Source organism: Myiozetetes cayanensis, unplaced genomic scaffold, assembly GCF_022539395.1.
Source record: "Myiozetetes cayanensis isolate MyiCay16 unplaced genomic scaffold, myiCay2020 scf6-25, whole genome shotgun sequence".
NCBI lineage: Eukaryota > Metazoa > Chordata > Aves > Passeriformes > Tyrannidae > Myiozetetes > Myiozetetes cayanensis.
The window spans coordinates 53,914,131-53,932,507 of NW_026087853.1; the positions used below are offsets into that span (position 1 = coordinate 53,914,131).

Sequence of the window (18,377 nt, forward strand, 5' to 3'; positions counted from 1 at the left end):
GCTGGGATTTGGTTGGAACACTCCAAAAAACAGCATTGCACATAGTTTGGGATGAATTTGCCTTTATCCCACCTACCTGCAGTGGATAAACAAGATGATTTTACCTCTCAATTAACAATTTGGCAATTGTATATTCTTGCATTAAGAAAAGAGATTAAAGGCTCTGCTTGTAGCCCTGATCTCCATAGAAGAAGTACGCTTTTCTTTAGTCACTCAATAAATGTGGAAATTTTTCACTTGGAAAAAAATTTTTGTAGGTTCAGGAATTTCGGAGTCTGTGAAATTCTATTTATGAGCAGGACTAGGTGGTAATGATTTAACTGATGGTTAAGCACACCAACAAACTATGCATAAAAGATCTTTTCAATAATTATATCTCTTCATGGAGCGGCAGGTTTTTGTGATTCAGGTCCCAGACAGTAATTACAAACCAGATGCTATTTTAGACACAGTCTGCAGCACACCCTTGGTACTTATTCTGAAATTCAAAACAAACACAAAGCCACTGTTGGAACACTTAAGGCAGAAAGATGAATTAAACTGAAGTAGTGTGGTATCACACATGAATTGCTATATGGGTACTGTATATATTATTATAATATTTTCTGTCTGGGTTCACGATCATGGAGCATGATTGGTTTTGGTGGAATTATTTTTTTAAAGTTTTGTATTCAACCTTCTTGGTCAAAAATCTCAGGTTTCATTTGCAGACTGTGTTGCATAAAAATCACCATGTGTCAGTATTGGGCTCTTGGAAAAGTTAGGATGAATTGTTTCCTGACTGTGGTGGTTTGACCCTGACTGCAGGTCAGGCACCCACCAAAGCCACTCAATCACTCACCTGCTCAACTATGCAAGGCAGAGAAAATATAATGAAAGGATCATGAGCTGAGATAAGGACGGGGGGTGTCACTCACCAATTACTGTCACAGGGAAAACAGGTCTAACTTGAAGACATTATTTAATTTATTCATAGTCAAAATCAGAGTAGGATAATGAGAAGTAAAACAACACTTAAAAACACCTTCCCACCCTCTTACCTCCTTCCTGGATTTAGCTTTACTCCCAATTCTCTACCTCTTCCCCACCCAGCAGTGCAGGGAGGTGGAATGGATGTTACAGTCCATTCATCTCAAGTTGTGTCTGCTGCTGCTTGGGCAGAGGAGCCCTTCCCTTACTCCGGCATGGTGATCCTCCCACAGGAGACAGTCCATGAACTTCTGCAATGTGAGGCCTTCCCCCAGGGTACAGTTTTTCATGAACTGCTCCAGCGTGAGTATCTTTCCATAGGTCCTGTCCTTCAGGAACCAGCTGCTCCAGCGTGGGTCCCCCATGGGTTCACAAATCATGACAGTAAACTTGCTCTAGTCTGAGCTCTTATCTCTGTAGTTCCACAAATCCTACCAGGAGCCTGCTCCAGTGTGGGCTTCCCATGGGGTCACAGCCTCCTTTTTGGGCATCCACCTGTTCCAGCGTGGGCTACTTCATGGGCTACAAGTGGATCTCTGCTCCCCGTGGGACCTCCATGGGCTACAGGGGCACAGCTGCCTCACCATGGGCTGCACCACGGACTTCAGAGGAACTTCAGCTCCAGCACCTGGAGCACCTCCTCCCCTTCCTTCCTCACTGACCTTCATGTCTGCAGGGCTGTTCCTCTCCCGTATTCTCACACCTCTCTTCTCTGGATATGATTATTTTGCACAGTAACTTTTTTCCCTTCTTAAGTCTATTATCCCAGAGGCATTACTACCATCTCTGATTGGGTCAGCCTTGGGCAGTGGTGGGTCCATTCAGGAGCTGGCTGGCACTGGCTCTGTCAGATATGGGGGGAATCTTTTGGCAGCTTTTCACAAAAGCCAATCCTGTTGCCACTCCACTACCAGCACCTTGCCACACAAACCCAATATGCTGATAAAAATTGAGGCTTGTCAACAAACTGTGAAAGACATTCCTGTACCAGGATGTTAGGAGAGTCTGGATAAGAGACATAATGCAATTTTGGAACAAGATAATGTCATACTCTGCCTCCGAGAAATACGAGATATTTTACTTTTGTGAATAGTGAGCAATCGTATGCACTAAACACAGGATGTTTTGCATTCCTTGCACATTGAAGTGCTGCTGACTCATCTTGCACCCTAAAATGTGGTTTTGATTCAGGCAACCAAAACAAATAATGATTTACTTTTTTTTTTTCTTTGTCACATGTAATTACCCTTTTTGAAACAGTTCCTAAAAGGTGCCAAAGGGGAAAGGAAATTAATATAGAGCAATAAATCTAAATCTCCTTTCCTTAGAGATCCTTTCTCTTAAGGACAGTAACATTAGAGTTTGCTGTGCCTTTGGTTTATATAAAACTTCCAGAAAGTATTCACTGTTGTTATTTGGACAGTTGGATAGCATATTGTGTCTGTTCCCCTGGTAATTGTGTCTGTTCCCCCTATGGTAACTCCCTTTGTAAACACAGTTCTCTTGCTTGTCCACTTGTTTTCTGTGTTGCTGAACATTATTCTGGACAAGTGTCAGAATGCTGACATCTCAGGCTGTGTTATGGCCTCATTTTATTAAGGTACTTATCCAAACTCCTAAAGACATCAAATGTTTGATTTCTTTAGGAATAGACATGAGAAGCCATTGATTTTGTGATTTGCTGTCACCGTGGATTTTGTAGCATTCATCAAAAGTGTTCCAGGCCTGGCCATTACCATGAAATCATTAAATTGCAGTCTGGCAGTATATTCTACCATGTTCTGACATTCTGCAGCAGCCCTTACATCCCTATACCTTTGGTCTACTACCTGAAGACAGAGTGCATGCTTTTCTAATGCAAATGCTATTGCTGTGAGGTGAGTAGCAGATGAAATATGACTGAAGGTTGAAACAGCTCATTACAAGCCTTGACTATTGGACCTGAGCTCACTAGGAAAACCACAGGAGAAACCAACATATTTGGGGAAGTTTTCGTATAGATGAAGAATGGGACCAGTTGAACCCATCTCTCCAGTAAAAATCACTGAGGGAAAGATGACGAGAGAAAGGTTTTGAGGAAGGGAAGAGAAGAAAAGGCAGATAGCAGAAATGAAAAGTAAAACCAGTAGACAAATAAAATGAAAATATGTCGAGCATATATCTAGATGCAACTTAGATGTTATTTCTACTTGCAATGGAATTTCCAAACCAAAATGTCTTAGATCTTATGAAGATCTCCAGAACTTCTGAACGTTTAGCTTAAATGTGCTGTCTTGCCTTAGCAGGATGAGGGCAGAAAAGGGAGTGGGAGAGAACGGAACTCCACTTGTCAGGCAGATTGGAGGAAATGAAAAAACAATTCAGCAGAGCCTGACACCCAAATTTAAAGATGCTCCACATGAAAGGAAGGATTTTTTTTTTTTTTTGAGTGAGCTCAACCTATTATTTGTCAGTGTTTGGAACAATGAATTTTAATTTAAAGTAGCTCTAAAACAAGGATAGGAGGAAGTAGCTTCCTGTCCTTTCTTACTGAAAGAAGATACAGCTCCAGAGTCATACTGAGAATTCCTCCTTCCGTTTCAATCCACTTTAACTTTTCAAGTAGTTTAAGTAGTGCAGAAAGAGAAGAAGTTTGGGGGCATTTACAAAAATCTGGATAAAAATGCAAGAAATTAATTAATTGGGGGAAATATAATAGAAAAACCTTTCACTCCTGCTACCAGTAACAAGAACCTACCCATAGCAATAAAATGTTTGTTCCTAATTATCATTGCTGGAACTGTGTGATACTGAGCAGATTATAATCATCACTGCAGGTGTACAGTAGGTTTCTGCTACATCTGATGCATAGTACCATTCAGGGACTCTTTTACCTTTTATGATGGCCTAACCTTATTTTATTAATTGACCAAAATTTCACCTGTATTTCTAATTGGTGCAGACTCAGAGAGATGTTTGCAGTTCCTGTAGCTCCAAAGTTCCTTTTCCATTAGATTTAAAATTTTACTTCTTTGTAGGATTTCAGTAATGGAATTCAAAATTAAGCAGAATATATTTAAAAAGGTTATTTGAACTTTGCAATTATGTATGTTGCTGCATGGTCTGCCTAAGTTAGAAGTCGATGAGATTCCTCAAGGATAACTGAAAAGAGGGGACCAGGGCCAGGCTTAGCAGACTTTTTGAGTGCTTAGTGTCCTTTTCCTGAAACATGGTCTATAATAAAACTTTGAACTGAAAGTAAAAAGCCATCATGTTTGGTGAGTTGAGGTTTTGAAGGGAGGAAATAACAGTATCAAAGGTTGTTTTCTGGCAGATAGAAGAGATATTTTCACTGGAACAGTAAATATTTGGAACTGAGTTACACTAAAATACAAGAACTGATTGATGAGCTTGGAATTTTTTTTTTAAGATATATGATTATTAATCAAATGTTATTTAGTAATTTTTTTTTTAATGTGGTGAACTGTCTTAAAAAAAAAAAAAAAAGGCAAAAGTTATTCAAAAGGTCCAAAACTGTTGCATTTTAAAAAGATATTTCTTTAAATTATATTTTTGGCAGACCCAATGTAGCTCAAGTCTACTAATCTATTGTTTAAAAAATGTTTTTGTACCAGTTACCAGGATATAAATGATATGTTTACAGTAACATTCTCAAAACAGAATTCTGCCTGCTAAACTTAGTTACACAACTTTATAAAGGTTCAGCATAAAATTTATTATTAAGAATAGCTTCCCTAAAAAATATGTTTTTATTGATAGTTTCTCCTTTGGGTAAGGACCTAACACTAGCTAACTTACTGACATTTCTGACATATCTAAATGATTCTTTAATATTAAAGCAGTTTTAGTCAAGCTCTTTGAAACAGACTGTTCAGGCACTTGTGTTATGGAACTTTTACAGATTTCCCATGTGTGCTTGTACTGCAATATAAATTCACTGAATGCTATATGGCAAGTTATTAAGTGGTTAAAGGCCATGGTGTGGTGGACTGAAGTGTGTGGTTAATTAATATGGAAATGATAAACGCATAAATATACCCAGAGAATTGTTTGATGCTGTTTAAATCGCAATATTAGAATAACAAACAGGGAGACAAAAACACATGTTGCTTATATTAGAAACCTCTGTTAGGACTTAATCACTGACAATATTGTCAGATGTGAATGGAATTAGTTCATCATACAAAACACTATGTAATTTCCTTGTTGGAAAGGTTACTTTTGGAGTGACAAAGTTTGCAAACGTAATCCTGTCTTTAGTCAGCCTTGTTCTGTGTCTCTGCTCCTTTTTGAGTTACTGTTTTCTTACTGTAATAGCCCATGTCCTCAGCTTTTCAGGGACATCACTCTGCACTCCCTCTCCTGTCACTCCAGGTACTTTATAGACTTTGTAACATGTCCTCACTAGGCATTTCCCCTGCAGAAAGTCTCAGTGAGCAGCTAGTAAGCTTGTTACTAACAAGGTATCTCCCTTTATTTTCATCTCACAGCTGATTAGCTGTGCAGGATTACTAGGCTTCTCAGGTTGAGTCCTGTGTGGGATGTCTTATTTGCTATTGATTGGGTATTTTCAGTGAGGATTCTCAACTTTTGGCTCCTCACTTTTAGTTATTAACAGGCTGTTGCAATCATCTTTCACCTGTCTTGGTCTTAATGGAGCTTTTTTCAAGTCCATAGGCTACATATAAATACTTAAAAGTATGATTCTTCTGGAAAAATGTCGCAATGGATCTGCAGTATATAAGAAAAACAGAAGTTTTTAATGTTGTTTAAGTGAACAGTTTCAAAATGACTTTTTGTAGTTTTTTGCTAACTCACTTTCTTCTTCCTGAAATCCCCCACGTTATCTCTGTTCAGGAATGTCCTAAGGAGATATCTGGAAGTTTTCTCATTGGCTTTTATCTACTCCTTTCTATTGGTTGTTAACCCTTTCTTGCCATTGGTGGGTCTGCCAGACCCCCTGAACTTTTAATTGGTTATTTTGTAATCCCCCCCCCAAACCTATATATATCCCTACCCATACAATAAATCTCTCTCTTGCTCACTCCTCTGCTGGTCTTTGTTGTGAGTCTTGTTGGGCTCCATGGGGACCACGTGGTGGGGGGCAGGGGGGGAGCATTTTCCCTTCCAGGTAATGGGCTAAAAACCCCAGGTCCTGGAGTTCCCCTTTTCCAATCCACCGTCACAGAAAAATGTCTTGAAAGGAGAGATGTGTGGGCCTGTTTTGACAGAGGAAAAGGCTTTTGTTTGTTTATTAACAAAGAAATAGAAACATGCAAACCAGTACTTTTGAAAGACATTAAAAACAATTTTGAAGTTCATACAGTTCCTCTCCTGGAGTATATTTTATAATGGCTTAAGGGACAGAGAGGCATAATTAGCACTACATTCATTGCCAGGGAAAAAATGCCTACAGATGTGTGCCTTGTTAATCTTCAGTCTCTCTTGTTACCCCAGCGCACCACATGGAGCACCATTTACAGGTACCTGTACGTAATGCTGAAAAACAGGAGTCTATCCAGGGCCTAAAGGTATTACCATTATTAAGGATAATACCAACTTCAGAATTACAGGCCTGTTCTCACTTTTTTACTTCGTGCCTGTGATATCAAATAATCCCAAGAAGAGAAAAGAACTAAATTAAATTCTTTCTTAGTTGGATGAAATATTGTTTTATGCCATATGTTACATGTCAGTAGCCCTTTATTAATGTGGTATGTGTAAGTAGGATAGATCTTCCAAATGAGAAAAGAATGAGCTTATCCCTACAGAGACAGAGAGACTCTTACTTTATTAGAAGTCAGGCGCATGTAGAATCCTTTCTGATGGATATGTAATTTCAGTTGGCGTGAAAAAAAAAAAAAAACACAAGAAAAAGAGGACAGGAATGTTGCCTTTCTAGGTGCATTTTGTTTGGTCATACCAGATACATCTTTTCTGTTTGTTTCTGGGCTATACCAGGGGGCCTCTGGGAATATCTTGGAGCTACATGTCAGGTGTTGACAGGAGGACTGCTAATTTTGCCACTGTGCCATGCTAAACAGTGATTTTGGTAATTTAACATACTGTTACTTGATAGAAGCACTCCTGTGGCTGCTTGATTTTTTTTCTTAATATTAAGCATATATGAGATTCATATTTAATATGTCAAATAATCTTTCTGTAATGATGATTGTGGGCATGGGATGAAACAAGAGGAAGTTTCAGTATCCAAACCCCCAAACTGTGTTCAAGTGCTACCAAGTAACTGCCATGCTAACAGCTTTGTCTCTCTGGCCTCATTTATTTTATCAAAACACAACATCTATGGAGAAAAACTGGGCAAAAATATTTCCAAAGTGTTTGTTGGTTTTCTGAATAATGAACTGAACTTTAATATATTAAATACAAAATAGTAATAAATTACAGTTGCACAATTTCTTACAGAGTTTTTATTAAGATCAAAACTTATTTGTTCAGACTAGATTTATATAAATAAATCACAGTACATTTTTACTTGTGTTTAGAAGTTGTAGTACGTTTTACAAAAGTAAGATTTCTTTTGTCCCTCAAACCATCACTGCGAAAGGAGTCATGCATTATTTCTACTAAACGAACAAAATGCCCACCTAATTGAGAGAGCCTTGATACAGGTATGGCTCTACTGTCCAAAATTAGACATGAAACACAGAAATACCAGGACTATTTATTGAACAGGAAAGAATAAAGTATAGTACAATGTTCATGTGTTATTAAAACCAAAAGTATACCAAAACAACACACCTCTCTTCACGCACCTTTGCAACGGGTATTAAAAATGACAACTGGTCAGCATGCAACTGAGTAAAACATTCCAGTTTTACAATGTCTACATCTGAGCAAAAGAAGGAGGAACTAAAAACTCTAGAAAAAACAAAGAAACAAATTAACAGCCCAGGTGCTTACAAGTCCTCAGGTCATCTTCCCCTCTTGATACATGTGCTGCCTTCAGCTCGCAGACAAAACCTTTCCTGGGTGGTGTCCTTCACTACCATCTGGATTAGTGCACCTCATGGACCTTCAAGGAGATGGAGGTCCTTTCAGAGAACTGCAGGACCCTGGAGAACTTCCAGCTGTAGTTCCTTGCCCAGCCCACTCTATTAGAAATTAAGCTGTAAACATAACTCTTGGAACTACTCAGCCTTGAATGTGCAGTACCACTAAAACACAACTCACACCTCATACAGCCAGGTTTACCTACCGCAAGGTTGTCACTTCAGGACAGAATTATGACTGCAAGCAAGGTTTGCCACTAACTGCAGCGAGATCCAGGATGATCCTGTTGCAAAGTGTGTCCTGCTGCTGTTCTTCCCAGCACAGGGGGCTTCTATTACGTTCTACAGTATTGTGGATTACTTTCTCTATGTGTTTTCTTCTTCTAGATAAGAAAGGCATTGTTTTCTGAGATGTAATCACTTGACAATGCACTGTTCTAAAGGGAAAAAAGCATTTAATTGATGGCACTTCAGATGGAGTCACTTAATCTAATTTTTTTACTTCTGTTCAAACAAAATGCATCAACAGTAATTTCAGATCAGTTTCTAACTGGGTAAACCAGATTTTTCAACTAAATTTCCCAGTCCCCATTTATCATTCACTACTTTTAAACTAGGTTTACAACAATTTTATTTTTTTTAATTGCAGATATGTCCCCACAGTGCTTGAATGTGATAAGCATGTAAACATGTCTCTTATGTTACTGACTTTGGGTGCTCATGATAATATAGCTGCATACCATGTTTGCTTGTTTAATAACACACAAAGGAAACCAAGCCAAACCAAAGAATAAAAACAACCAAAAAGCCCCTTAACAACCATCCCGTCAAGCTAAGAAGAGTGGACTAAAATAACATCTTCTTTTTCATTCTTTTGCATTGCCCTTTGCTGTTTTATTTTGGACTGAACCAGCAGTTTGCCCTGCCAGTAGTTAAATTAGACCTCTAAGAAAAAAGTTGCTCACACGTACTGCTTTGGTGTTTTGTGGATCTGCTGGCATAGAAAGCTGAGGTGTGCAATGGCTGGTAAGAACAGTTTGAGCACTGAGTCTTTTATACTACATATTGGCTTTCTGTTCTGGTACTCCCCACGTCCCCAGCTCGAGATGCATGTCTTTTTATCCACTGCCAGGATTATTGACAGGGAAAAGTGAAACTAAAGAGAGCAGGAATGCTTTTGATGTCTTGTGATTTCAGTGAAAACAGACAAAGACATATTTCAGCACTCAACTGCAGAAAAGTTGTGCTGAGAGAGTTTTTTCATGGAAATATCACACAACTGTCCATTGTACTTGGCCTCGGTGTCAGTAACTTGGAAGGCTTTTCCATTGCCACTCACTGCTTTTCCATAAAACAACATCTTGTTACAAAAAACTAGAAGTTAAAAACTAAAATTTAATAGTACGTTGGTAAAATGAGTGAAATGGGATTAAAATCCTGCTGAGATGCACTTCTAAGGGATTTCCTCTTCTGTTTCAGGGTTAAGATACATTTCATAAAGCATAATTATGCGTTCACAGCAAATAAGAAAACAAATGAGGGTCTCAACTTTGAAATCATTCTTGTGAGTCTACTACTAATTTACCTCTGAGAATCACAGTTCAGAAAAGAAAGACTAAACAGTATTGGGACCATAGTTTCCTCTGGGTTTCTAGTGTAACTATCCTCTATTTCTTCCAGTGGCTGTTGTATTATTGTCATACAGTCCAAAGATAGCAGCAGTCTACTGGGAGACCAGAACCATAACATGAAAATATTTCAGGTCTAGGGAATATCACTGGTTAAATGGAGTATAAGGGTGAAGAGTGAAGTATCCAAATATAGAAAATTGTTATCATTCCATAGATGCACTACTATGATAAGGCAGATATTCATAAAAAGCACATAGTAATGCCACAGCCCGAGTAACACTTTGCAACTCATGAGACGGTAAAAATTAGAATATAATAAATTAAGGGGGTTTTCCTCATCCCCAAGCCTTTGAGGTATGCTGGATTCCACTTAAAATGCTCACTGTCACAGAGATTTCTTTCTTATTTTTCAGTAGAACTACATTCAAAATAATTCTTTTGATGCCAGACCCTTGAGCATTAAATAAACTGAGCATGTTAATAAAATAAAAGAACCCTAACCCACTGACAATTATAATGATACTGCTCTTCAGTTGATGCCCCTTTGAATTGCTAGAGACAAATCCCAGAAAGGGACAAATCCTGCACTGCTTGTGTAGGTGTTTTCCTTTTCACAGAACTCTCTTGCTAATGTTGCAGTGGCAAAGAGTGTCGCTGCTGGCTCTGCATTGCAGGCAGGGATGCATGTGTAAAGATTTGTCCAGGAAATCAAAGAACTTCACCCCAAAGCAAGAGCTCCTCCTTCTTTGCTCATGCTCATCTCCCCATGTTGACTCCGGGGAGATGAACCTGGGTAAAGAGTGCAGGATTTTGCCTGAGGTGAGGATCATGCAGGAGTGGATATGCACAATGGATCGCACCACTGACTTGCTGATACAAGGCTTCAGCTGAAAGTGCAGTGAAATAGTTTTTCTGTGGCAACTTCATGTCTGTATTTTTTATTCTTTTGGAAGTGCCCAATTGTTACCCATCTGAAATTGTGCTTGGGCAGGTTTTGAAGTGTTCAGTTTGCCAGGAGTGCCCTTGCCCACGGTATTCTCCACAGTATGGCATGAGATTTTTGAAAAATCACTGTACTTACAGGGCTTCTGCTTTATAGCTGCAGCACACACAACAGATCCAAGATTTCCTGCAAGTGCCAAGCTTACTTTACCTATAAGCAGTTCTGATTTTCTGGAAGATCTTCATTGAAAGGTTATAAAACTAATTTTTCAGATTTGGGGTAAGAATTTTAAGTATTTCTTCATTCTGTGCATGCATATCTTTGTCAGCAAAGTTGCAAATCCAAAACACTTAGTGGCCATTCAACACATACAAGACATGAAGCAATGTCTTATAAAGCACATAAACTTATCCAAACTATATGTAAAGATCAGGGCTCCCTATCTGTAAGTAAATAACAGACAAATATGTTGTATAAAATACCCATACTTTGTATGGGTATTTGCATTTTTTAAACAAAAAATCTCATGTAAAAACTTGAATCAAATTCTCTCTAGAAAAATTTGGAGGAAGAGAGTGCATGGCTAAATAAGTGGCAAAAATTTTCTCAGGGTCTCTTGTTTTGGGGCATAGATTTTATTGTGTGAAAGAGTCCAGTGCTTTGATTTATTTTCTTTTAATGGTCAGAATTTGTCAGAATTTACAATATACCATCATGTAAAATAGCTTTGCTAATTCTACCACAAATAATAAAGGAAGTCTTCACAGGCACTATATATTTGGAACAGCATTTTAAAATGACGTAAGGTGTGCTTGTGCCCAGGCACACATGTGGGCTTGTTTGTATGATCAAACATTGCCACCTGTGACATGCTTCCAACATTTTGCAGTGTTGTGGACCCAACTAAGAAACATTGACTGGAATATCATCTACAAAGGTTGAGGACTAACAACCTCCATGTTATACAGATGGTTATCTTCTTTCTAAAAGAACATACTGCCATTACAAATACGATATGCACCTTGTTCTCACTCAATAGAACTTTTTTACAGTTTTTCAGATTTGAAGGATTTCTTCAAGCAACCATATTAATTTGTTTTCATGTAGGTGATAGGAAGCACCAAATGAGATTGAGGACACATCTTGTCATCCAAAAATAAATGTCTGACAATAATTATTCTTGAAAAAAAATATTTAGAAAGCTATCCATTCACAATACTGCACCTTTTTTGCAAATACAAGGACTGTGTTTGTTGCTGCTTCTCATATTTGTTGGTTTTCATTGCTATCATTTTGCTTGTAAAACCTGGGTTATTATAATAAACAGAAATGACGATTTGAATTTGGGTAATGCTTACGACCATATAAATAATCTATCAATAGCAACAGTGTCAGCTGGAGGATCAATGCTACAAGTGGATAACATTATGCTACTTGAAACCAATAGCTCTTCACACAGTAGAAGACTGAGGGTCCTATTCAGCAAATATTCAGGGTCCTATGGCTGTGGCCCCAGAGGTTCCAGAAGCTCTCGCTGAGTCTAATCCTGATTCAGGAACCAAAATGATATGCTGTGTATGTATTTCTCTGCACAGCCTGGATGCGCTGGACACCCTCCCCCACTTGATTCCTGGGAAGGAAAAAAATATGTCTCTGTTTAGCTCAGTGACATGAAAAGCAGTCCACAGTAATGAAATCTAAAGAAGTTAGCCAGGCATGTATGAAAAGAACAGGATGCCTGTAAAAAGGGAAGAGCTCTCCAAACCTAATTGTGGGCTCTAGCTGCAATGAAATTTATCAAAGAGGGAAGACAGGTTGGATATAAGGATGTACACAACTTTTGATAAGAGACACTTCTATTCTGGGCAGTAACCACTGAGTTACTCCTACAGATGAAAGCTTGGTGAGCTATTTTCCAAACACAGTTCCCAAATGCCCAGGTCAGCATTTCAGGCATGACACTTCAGCTAGTATCTAGCTTGTAACTGAGGGCACAAACATACAGGCAGAGCTTCCTCACTTTGCTCCATCTTCTTTCACAGATAGTTGCATGTTGGCAGCATCTGTGCTATGCAAAGGCAGAGTGCCTTCCCACTCTGACTGCTGAAACTGTGCCGCTGTGGTCCCCAGGCACCAGTAAATGCAGTTGCTTATGGACACACGGAGAGACTGTGGCATTCTTCCCAGTTTGCAGCATCTTCCTATTGCCTGAAAATTATTTATGGAACTGCCTGGGGTCAGCACTCGCAACCAGGCAGGTTAATCTTCAGTTGCACCACTAGTAACATGGCCTCACTCTGATGCATAAGGTACCCTCAGAGAGGCTGCTTCCATATATTAGGTGCTTACAGTATCACTCTTGGCTTGATTCGGATACTATGGTCTTTCCTGTCCTTCAACATGGGGGATAACACTGTGAGTGTTCACAAACATGATAGTTTCTTTTGACTGGGATTACTGCCTGACATTAAGCAGTGACAACAACAATGGAAGTAAGTCATGGCAACTCTTAGGAAGCAATTTAGTTAGATCTCTGATGAAATTTTGTGTCTCATGAATCAGGATTAGTATTCCCTGTATTGGGGAGAGGATTAGACAGAGGGATTAAAAGGACATCTTTACCCCACTGGACTCTGTGGAATAGCCCCTGAGGATATGGCTAAGAAAGAGTTCAACAGGAATGCCAAATTTCTGCTGAATAGGTTAAAAGGGTGAGGAAGCCTCTTCGGCAGCCATCCAAGCGCAGAAGACCTGCATAACATTCCTGCTGAATAGGGCCCTAAAGACAAAAAACAAAACAAAACAAAACAAAAAAAAACATAGGAACCTTGAAAAGCTTTTCTGATTGTGTCGCTTCTTATCAGCGCCTCAGATCTCCAGAGACACTTAAACATATTTTTTTCAGTGCAGTTAGGCATCCTTTGAGATGTGCTAGTGCCATGGATGATACATTGTTACGAGAAAAGAGGTAAATAAGGTTGTTATTTATAAAAAAAATAGATCTTCATTGTTCTGTAAACAAGGTCCATTTCTTTTTATCAATTATCATTGAGAGTTAACCAAGATCATATTTAAAACACAAAATCAAACCCTTAATTGAATGTATAATGTTTGGTGTTTTCATACATATATCTTATAGACATTAGTTACTTTCTGTATCCCTAAAACTGAAAGAAGCAGACTTAACTTTCACTTTATGCTTGACTTTTAATATTGGTGTTTCCAAGCTCTTTTCTAGGATTTACTTCATGCATGTAGATCTTAGGTTTGTTCATAAAATTTTATCCAACCTCTAATGTCATATGAAGGAATATTCAGAATTACTGTAATGGGGAAGTAGGAAATTAAAGTCTTACCTCTACAAGAGGATGCCAATGAGCAATGGGTTTCCGAGGATATGAGAGCATTTCATTCCAGTGGTCACGACCTAGACTTTCTGCATCGTTGCCTACTTGACATACTCCAATGACCTCATTGTGACCTACACTGTGAAAATGTTTCATAATATTTTTTTCTTAAAATTTTACCTTTAGAACCATACCATTTGCATATTTCATTAGAAACATTAATAACAGATTTTTAGAATTAATTCTTGCCTGAAAAATATCATGTACTATAAAATTCATAGGTTTACTGTTTGCATTTCTCGCTAATCAGAACAATTTAATATTTCCCCCCCTTTATAGCACCCACTGTGTGTCTGTGTGCATTTGTTTCTTATTTTTGCATGAAGAATATAAAAGCTTCTTTGTCTCTGTTCTGTAATTAGCTGCAAATAAAAGTAAACTCTAAGCCACAGTTTTATAACTGGAGGCCTGTGTGTGAGGGGTTTGAGTAAATGTGCTCAAACAGAACATCAATGTGTAGAATGTCTGATTATATGCTCACTTACTTCAGTTCTGGTAGACATATATGCAGCGTATTAATGTCAGTTATGAATGCAAATCTATATTTTGAAATGTAGAAAGGAAATTCTGCCTAGCAAAACAAAAAATTTGAGCCTTCTACCCAGATCAACATGAAATTAATTCTCCACAGAGCAAAAGTAATAACTTTCTTTCTGGACTCAAATCTGCTGTACAAGATTTTACAAGCCAATAGTTGATGTCATTTTACAGCTACAGATTTCTCACCGGTCATAATCCATAACTGCTATCGACAAGTTAATTTGGTCAATGTTTTCTGGAGGGACATCAAAGACTATGGCTTCATTGTAAACGGGATTAAGGGTATTCCTCTTGGTGGAAGTTTTTCTTTTCTTTAGTCGCCTTCCTTCACACATTAAAGAAACCTTCACGTAGGGATCTGTGTGAATCATAAGAACAGTGTTGATTTTCTTTTGACGCTTTTAAGCAAACATAAATGGCAAGTGAAGGGAGCAGACTTCTTGTATTGTCCATACCTACTTGCAGAATTCATCTTCTGGACCTGACTGGAATTTGAACTTCTTTCTTACCATGGAATGCTTGGGATGCAGTGGAGCTTTGAAAGTTTTACCTGGTTGACTGCTTATAATGAACAATTTAGGTGCAAGAAGCCCCTTGTCATGTACAAACTTCTCAGAGGGTATTAAAATATCCATTGAACCGTATTATACATGAGTATTCTATACAATAGCCTGTGTATCAGCCTATTTATAGCAGCCTAATTACTTATTAGATTGTAGCACAGACAGAAGACAACGTTTTTCACAATGGGATTTACTGATGTATGGTTAAATATAATTCAAAATGTAACAATTAGTAGGTTGTATTTCTCAAGACAATTATAATTATTTTTAAACTCCTGAATACAGTAAAAAAAGAAAAGCTATTTATTTCCAGATCCTTTCTGGGAGCTCTACAACTCCCTATCAGTATTTAGAAGTAACTTATTAATTATTACTTAAATTAGTTTATAATTTTAATTATCAAATTTTAAGAGGGTGGCTGAAAGGACTCTGGGATGTTCAATTCTTTGTCAATATGCCAACAAAAGCAGCACTGGTTCAGTGGCTCTTGAGGTTGGCAGAGTGGGTCAGTCTGCCTCTGTGCCATAGCCATAACAGTCTGCTGCTCTAATTCCCATTGTTAGGAATGAATTTTAGCCAGTTGTGCTACTCTGAATCACAGTGGCTTTAGAAACAGTTATCCTGCAGTCTACATAAGAGCAAAGTGTTTTAAATTGTTGGTTACAACTGAGCAATCTAAAATATATTATTTATTTCTCACAAACTCCTGTACTCAAGTAACTCAAGAGCTCAAGTAACTCAAGTATAAGAATCCTCTTCTCAAAAATCATTCTGGGATTTGACAGGGTTGAATTCTTTATCTCTCAGGAGGGAAATCGGACAGAAATACACACTGAGTATTAAATTAATTCATACCTGATGCTCCTGTTATATCCATTGCTTTTAAATTTCTTGCCTTTATTATTGTAATAGTTAGTCTACCAGCTGTTGGAAGGTAGCAGAGTGAAAACATAAGGTCACCAAGATCCACATTATCCTGTTCCAAGAAAAGAGAGAGAATATGAAGCAATAATAAGAACTTTCCTATACATAACAGAAGCTAAAGATAAAAATATACTTTTGGGGGTCTACAGTTTGCAGGCAAAAGGTAAATTCTCATTCTGAAACACATCTGAAAAAACAGACATCCATCCGCAACAAGGTTTGAGTCGCTACGTTTGTTGCTGGACCACCAAAGTTCCCAAGGGTAAATGAGGTTTTAGTTTCTAGCACTCAGTCCTTGGAGATGACACTCATTTAAGTAATGTAGTACTGTAAGGCAACGGAAAATCTTTGTCTTGTTTTATATTTTGTAGTAATTTGTTTGTTCCATTGACAAGTAGCCACAGATGTCTGTGCTTTCCCTTCTGGTCTGCAGCAGGATACCCACAGAGAGTTTCACAGAAAAAAAAAATCGGTTGCACAGGGCAAAGTCTTATGCAACTCTCAAGTTTGCATAAACTTAGGTATGATAGGTCTGAAGTGTCTATGGCAATGGGACAATCTCCACCAGCTGCAGAGTAAGGGCATTACTTCCTGTGCCTGGAGCAGACAAGCTCCCTTAAGTAAGCTTATCCGCCTGTTTCATTGATTTACAACCCTTTCCTGTGTTAATGGCATCAGAGTTTCAGAAAGGTCGTAACAAGTGTGCAAACCCTATTTGCAGTTACAAAACATTGTTTTCTTGGTGGTTGTTTTGTTGTTGTTGGTTTGGTTTGGTTTTGTTTTTTTGTTTTGTTGGTTGGTTGGTTTTTTAAAAGAGAAATTCAAGTCTTTCATTAAAAATATAGTGAATAAAGGATTGTATTAAATTATTCCTGTGATTTGATTTGCATTTTTTTTTGGCTGAGCAATGAATTCATACTTTCATAGGCCTGTCTCCTGTAACCTAATATTTCATTCTTGACTTCAAAAAATTATCCTATCCAGCAAATTCAAAGCTACATTCCAGGTTTTACGAGGGGGAAATACAGCTGTTGTGGAGTGTATCTTGCCCACTTAGCTTTGTGCAATAGCTCCTCTCCTTTCCCAGTTCGGCTACTTCTGTGTCAGTCACCAAAAAATGAAGGGTGGCAGATGATATAGAAGGTGAGTGAAGATACCTCTCAAAACAGCCCCTAACACAGGTTTGTCTCTGAGCTGTCTGGCTGCTGTACAGATCAATGCCCAGAGCCTGAGCAATTATATTACATAGTTTTTATGAGTTACTAGCAGAGATAATCAGGACAGAAATTGTTGCTGTCACAGAGTTGTAGAAAAACCTTGTGTCAGAAGGGAATTTTAGGTGTTGCTTGATCCAACACCTTGCTCAAGAGAGGCGTCTTCGCTTTAGCTCTCAGCTCATTCAAGGTAAAAACCCAAAACACATACATTCATTTAAAAGTAGGTCCTTTCCTTGTGCTGTTATTTAAGAGAGATGCTGCCAAAGAAGGAAAAGGTTGATATTATGGGTCCTTTATCAGGAATAACCAGCTTTAAACCCTGACTTGACTTCATCAGTTATCATCTTTTCCATTCTAAAGGTCAGTGCTTCACAGTGGCTGTAAAGCTAATAAAGGCTGTGACAATATCGAGATAACTGATATGAGTCACCCAGTTTAGTGTCTCTTGATGGTGCATACTTGGAAACAGACCTGCTACAACAAACCGTGTCACTGACACTTTGTGAGAGGATCAAAGTGCTGTTTGAGAAGGTGATGCTGTAAGAAGTATTACAGGCTAAAGCTATGTCAGCACATCTAGGAGGAATTTCTCTTGGCTGACACCTGCACTTAACATTACAGGAGGAATTTCCCAGTGATTAGCTGGAGCTTGATACCTATAGCCTGGAGAACAGGAAGCAAAGTTTTCATTTATCCTTCCCAATGTGACAAAGAGCAGCTTCCAGCATGGAAGTGTACTTCCCCAGCTCTGGGGTGCTGAGATTTGTAGCTGTGAAATCCACTTGTGCTACAGCTCTGAGGGGAGCAGGATTTCATAAACCATTTAAAGAAATGATTGGCTAAAGCCATCTTTTTGAGAATTTGTCAGTCTAGAAAATTTTTGATAGAGAAGTTATTTTCAATGAACTAGCCACTAGCCTTCAGAAGAAGACAGCATTGGTGAATCACTCAGGTTTTCCCTGACCATAAAGAAGCCCATTAGGCATCGGTTGCTTTAACTGTGTATTTTGGCATTCCTCAATATTGTCAGGCATAGCAATGTCACTCTGTATTCAACTCCAGTGCTCCACATGGTGACTAGGAATGAATTCTCTGAATAGTGTAAATGCTTCACTGTTACTACCAAATACAAGAGTTTCCATTCCAGACATGGTCATCCTGAATGAACAC

At 38.4% G+C, this 18,377-nt stretch overlaps 1 protein-coding gene across 4 annotated transcripts in view; it reads right to left on the reverse strand.

Moving 5' to 3' along the window:
* Nucleotides 1–7,385: 7,385 nt before the first annotated feature.
* Nucleotides 7,386–18,377, reverse strand: part of SYT9 (synaptotagmin 9) — a 70,941-nt gene continuing 59,949 nt past the window's right edge. The window contains exons 4-8 of one of the 4 annotated variants that reach the window (XM_050337114.1): nt 15,922–16,042; nt 14,690–14,861; nt 13,913–14,042; nt 13,179–13,335; nt 7,386–12,186 (exon numbers count right to left, since the gene is read on the reverse strand). In XM_050337114.1, coding sequence (XP_050193071.1) covers nt 13,228–13,335; nt 13,913–14,042; nt 14,690–14,861; nt 15,922–16,042 — 531 coding nt within the window. In that variant the 3' untranslated portion in view covers nt 7,386–12,186; nt 13,179–13,227. Of the gene's footprint in view, nt 13,336–13,912; nt 14,043–14,689; nt 14,862–15,921; nt 16,043–18,377 lie in introns of all 4 variants that reach the window. The other 3 variants (XM_050337115.1, XM_050337113.1, XR_007631631.1) reach the window with 3 other exon arrangements.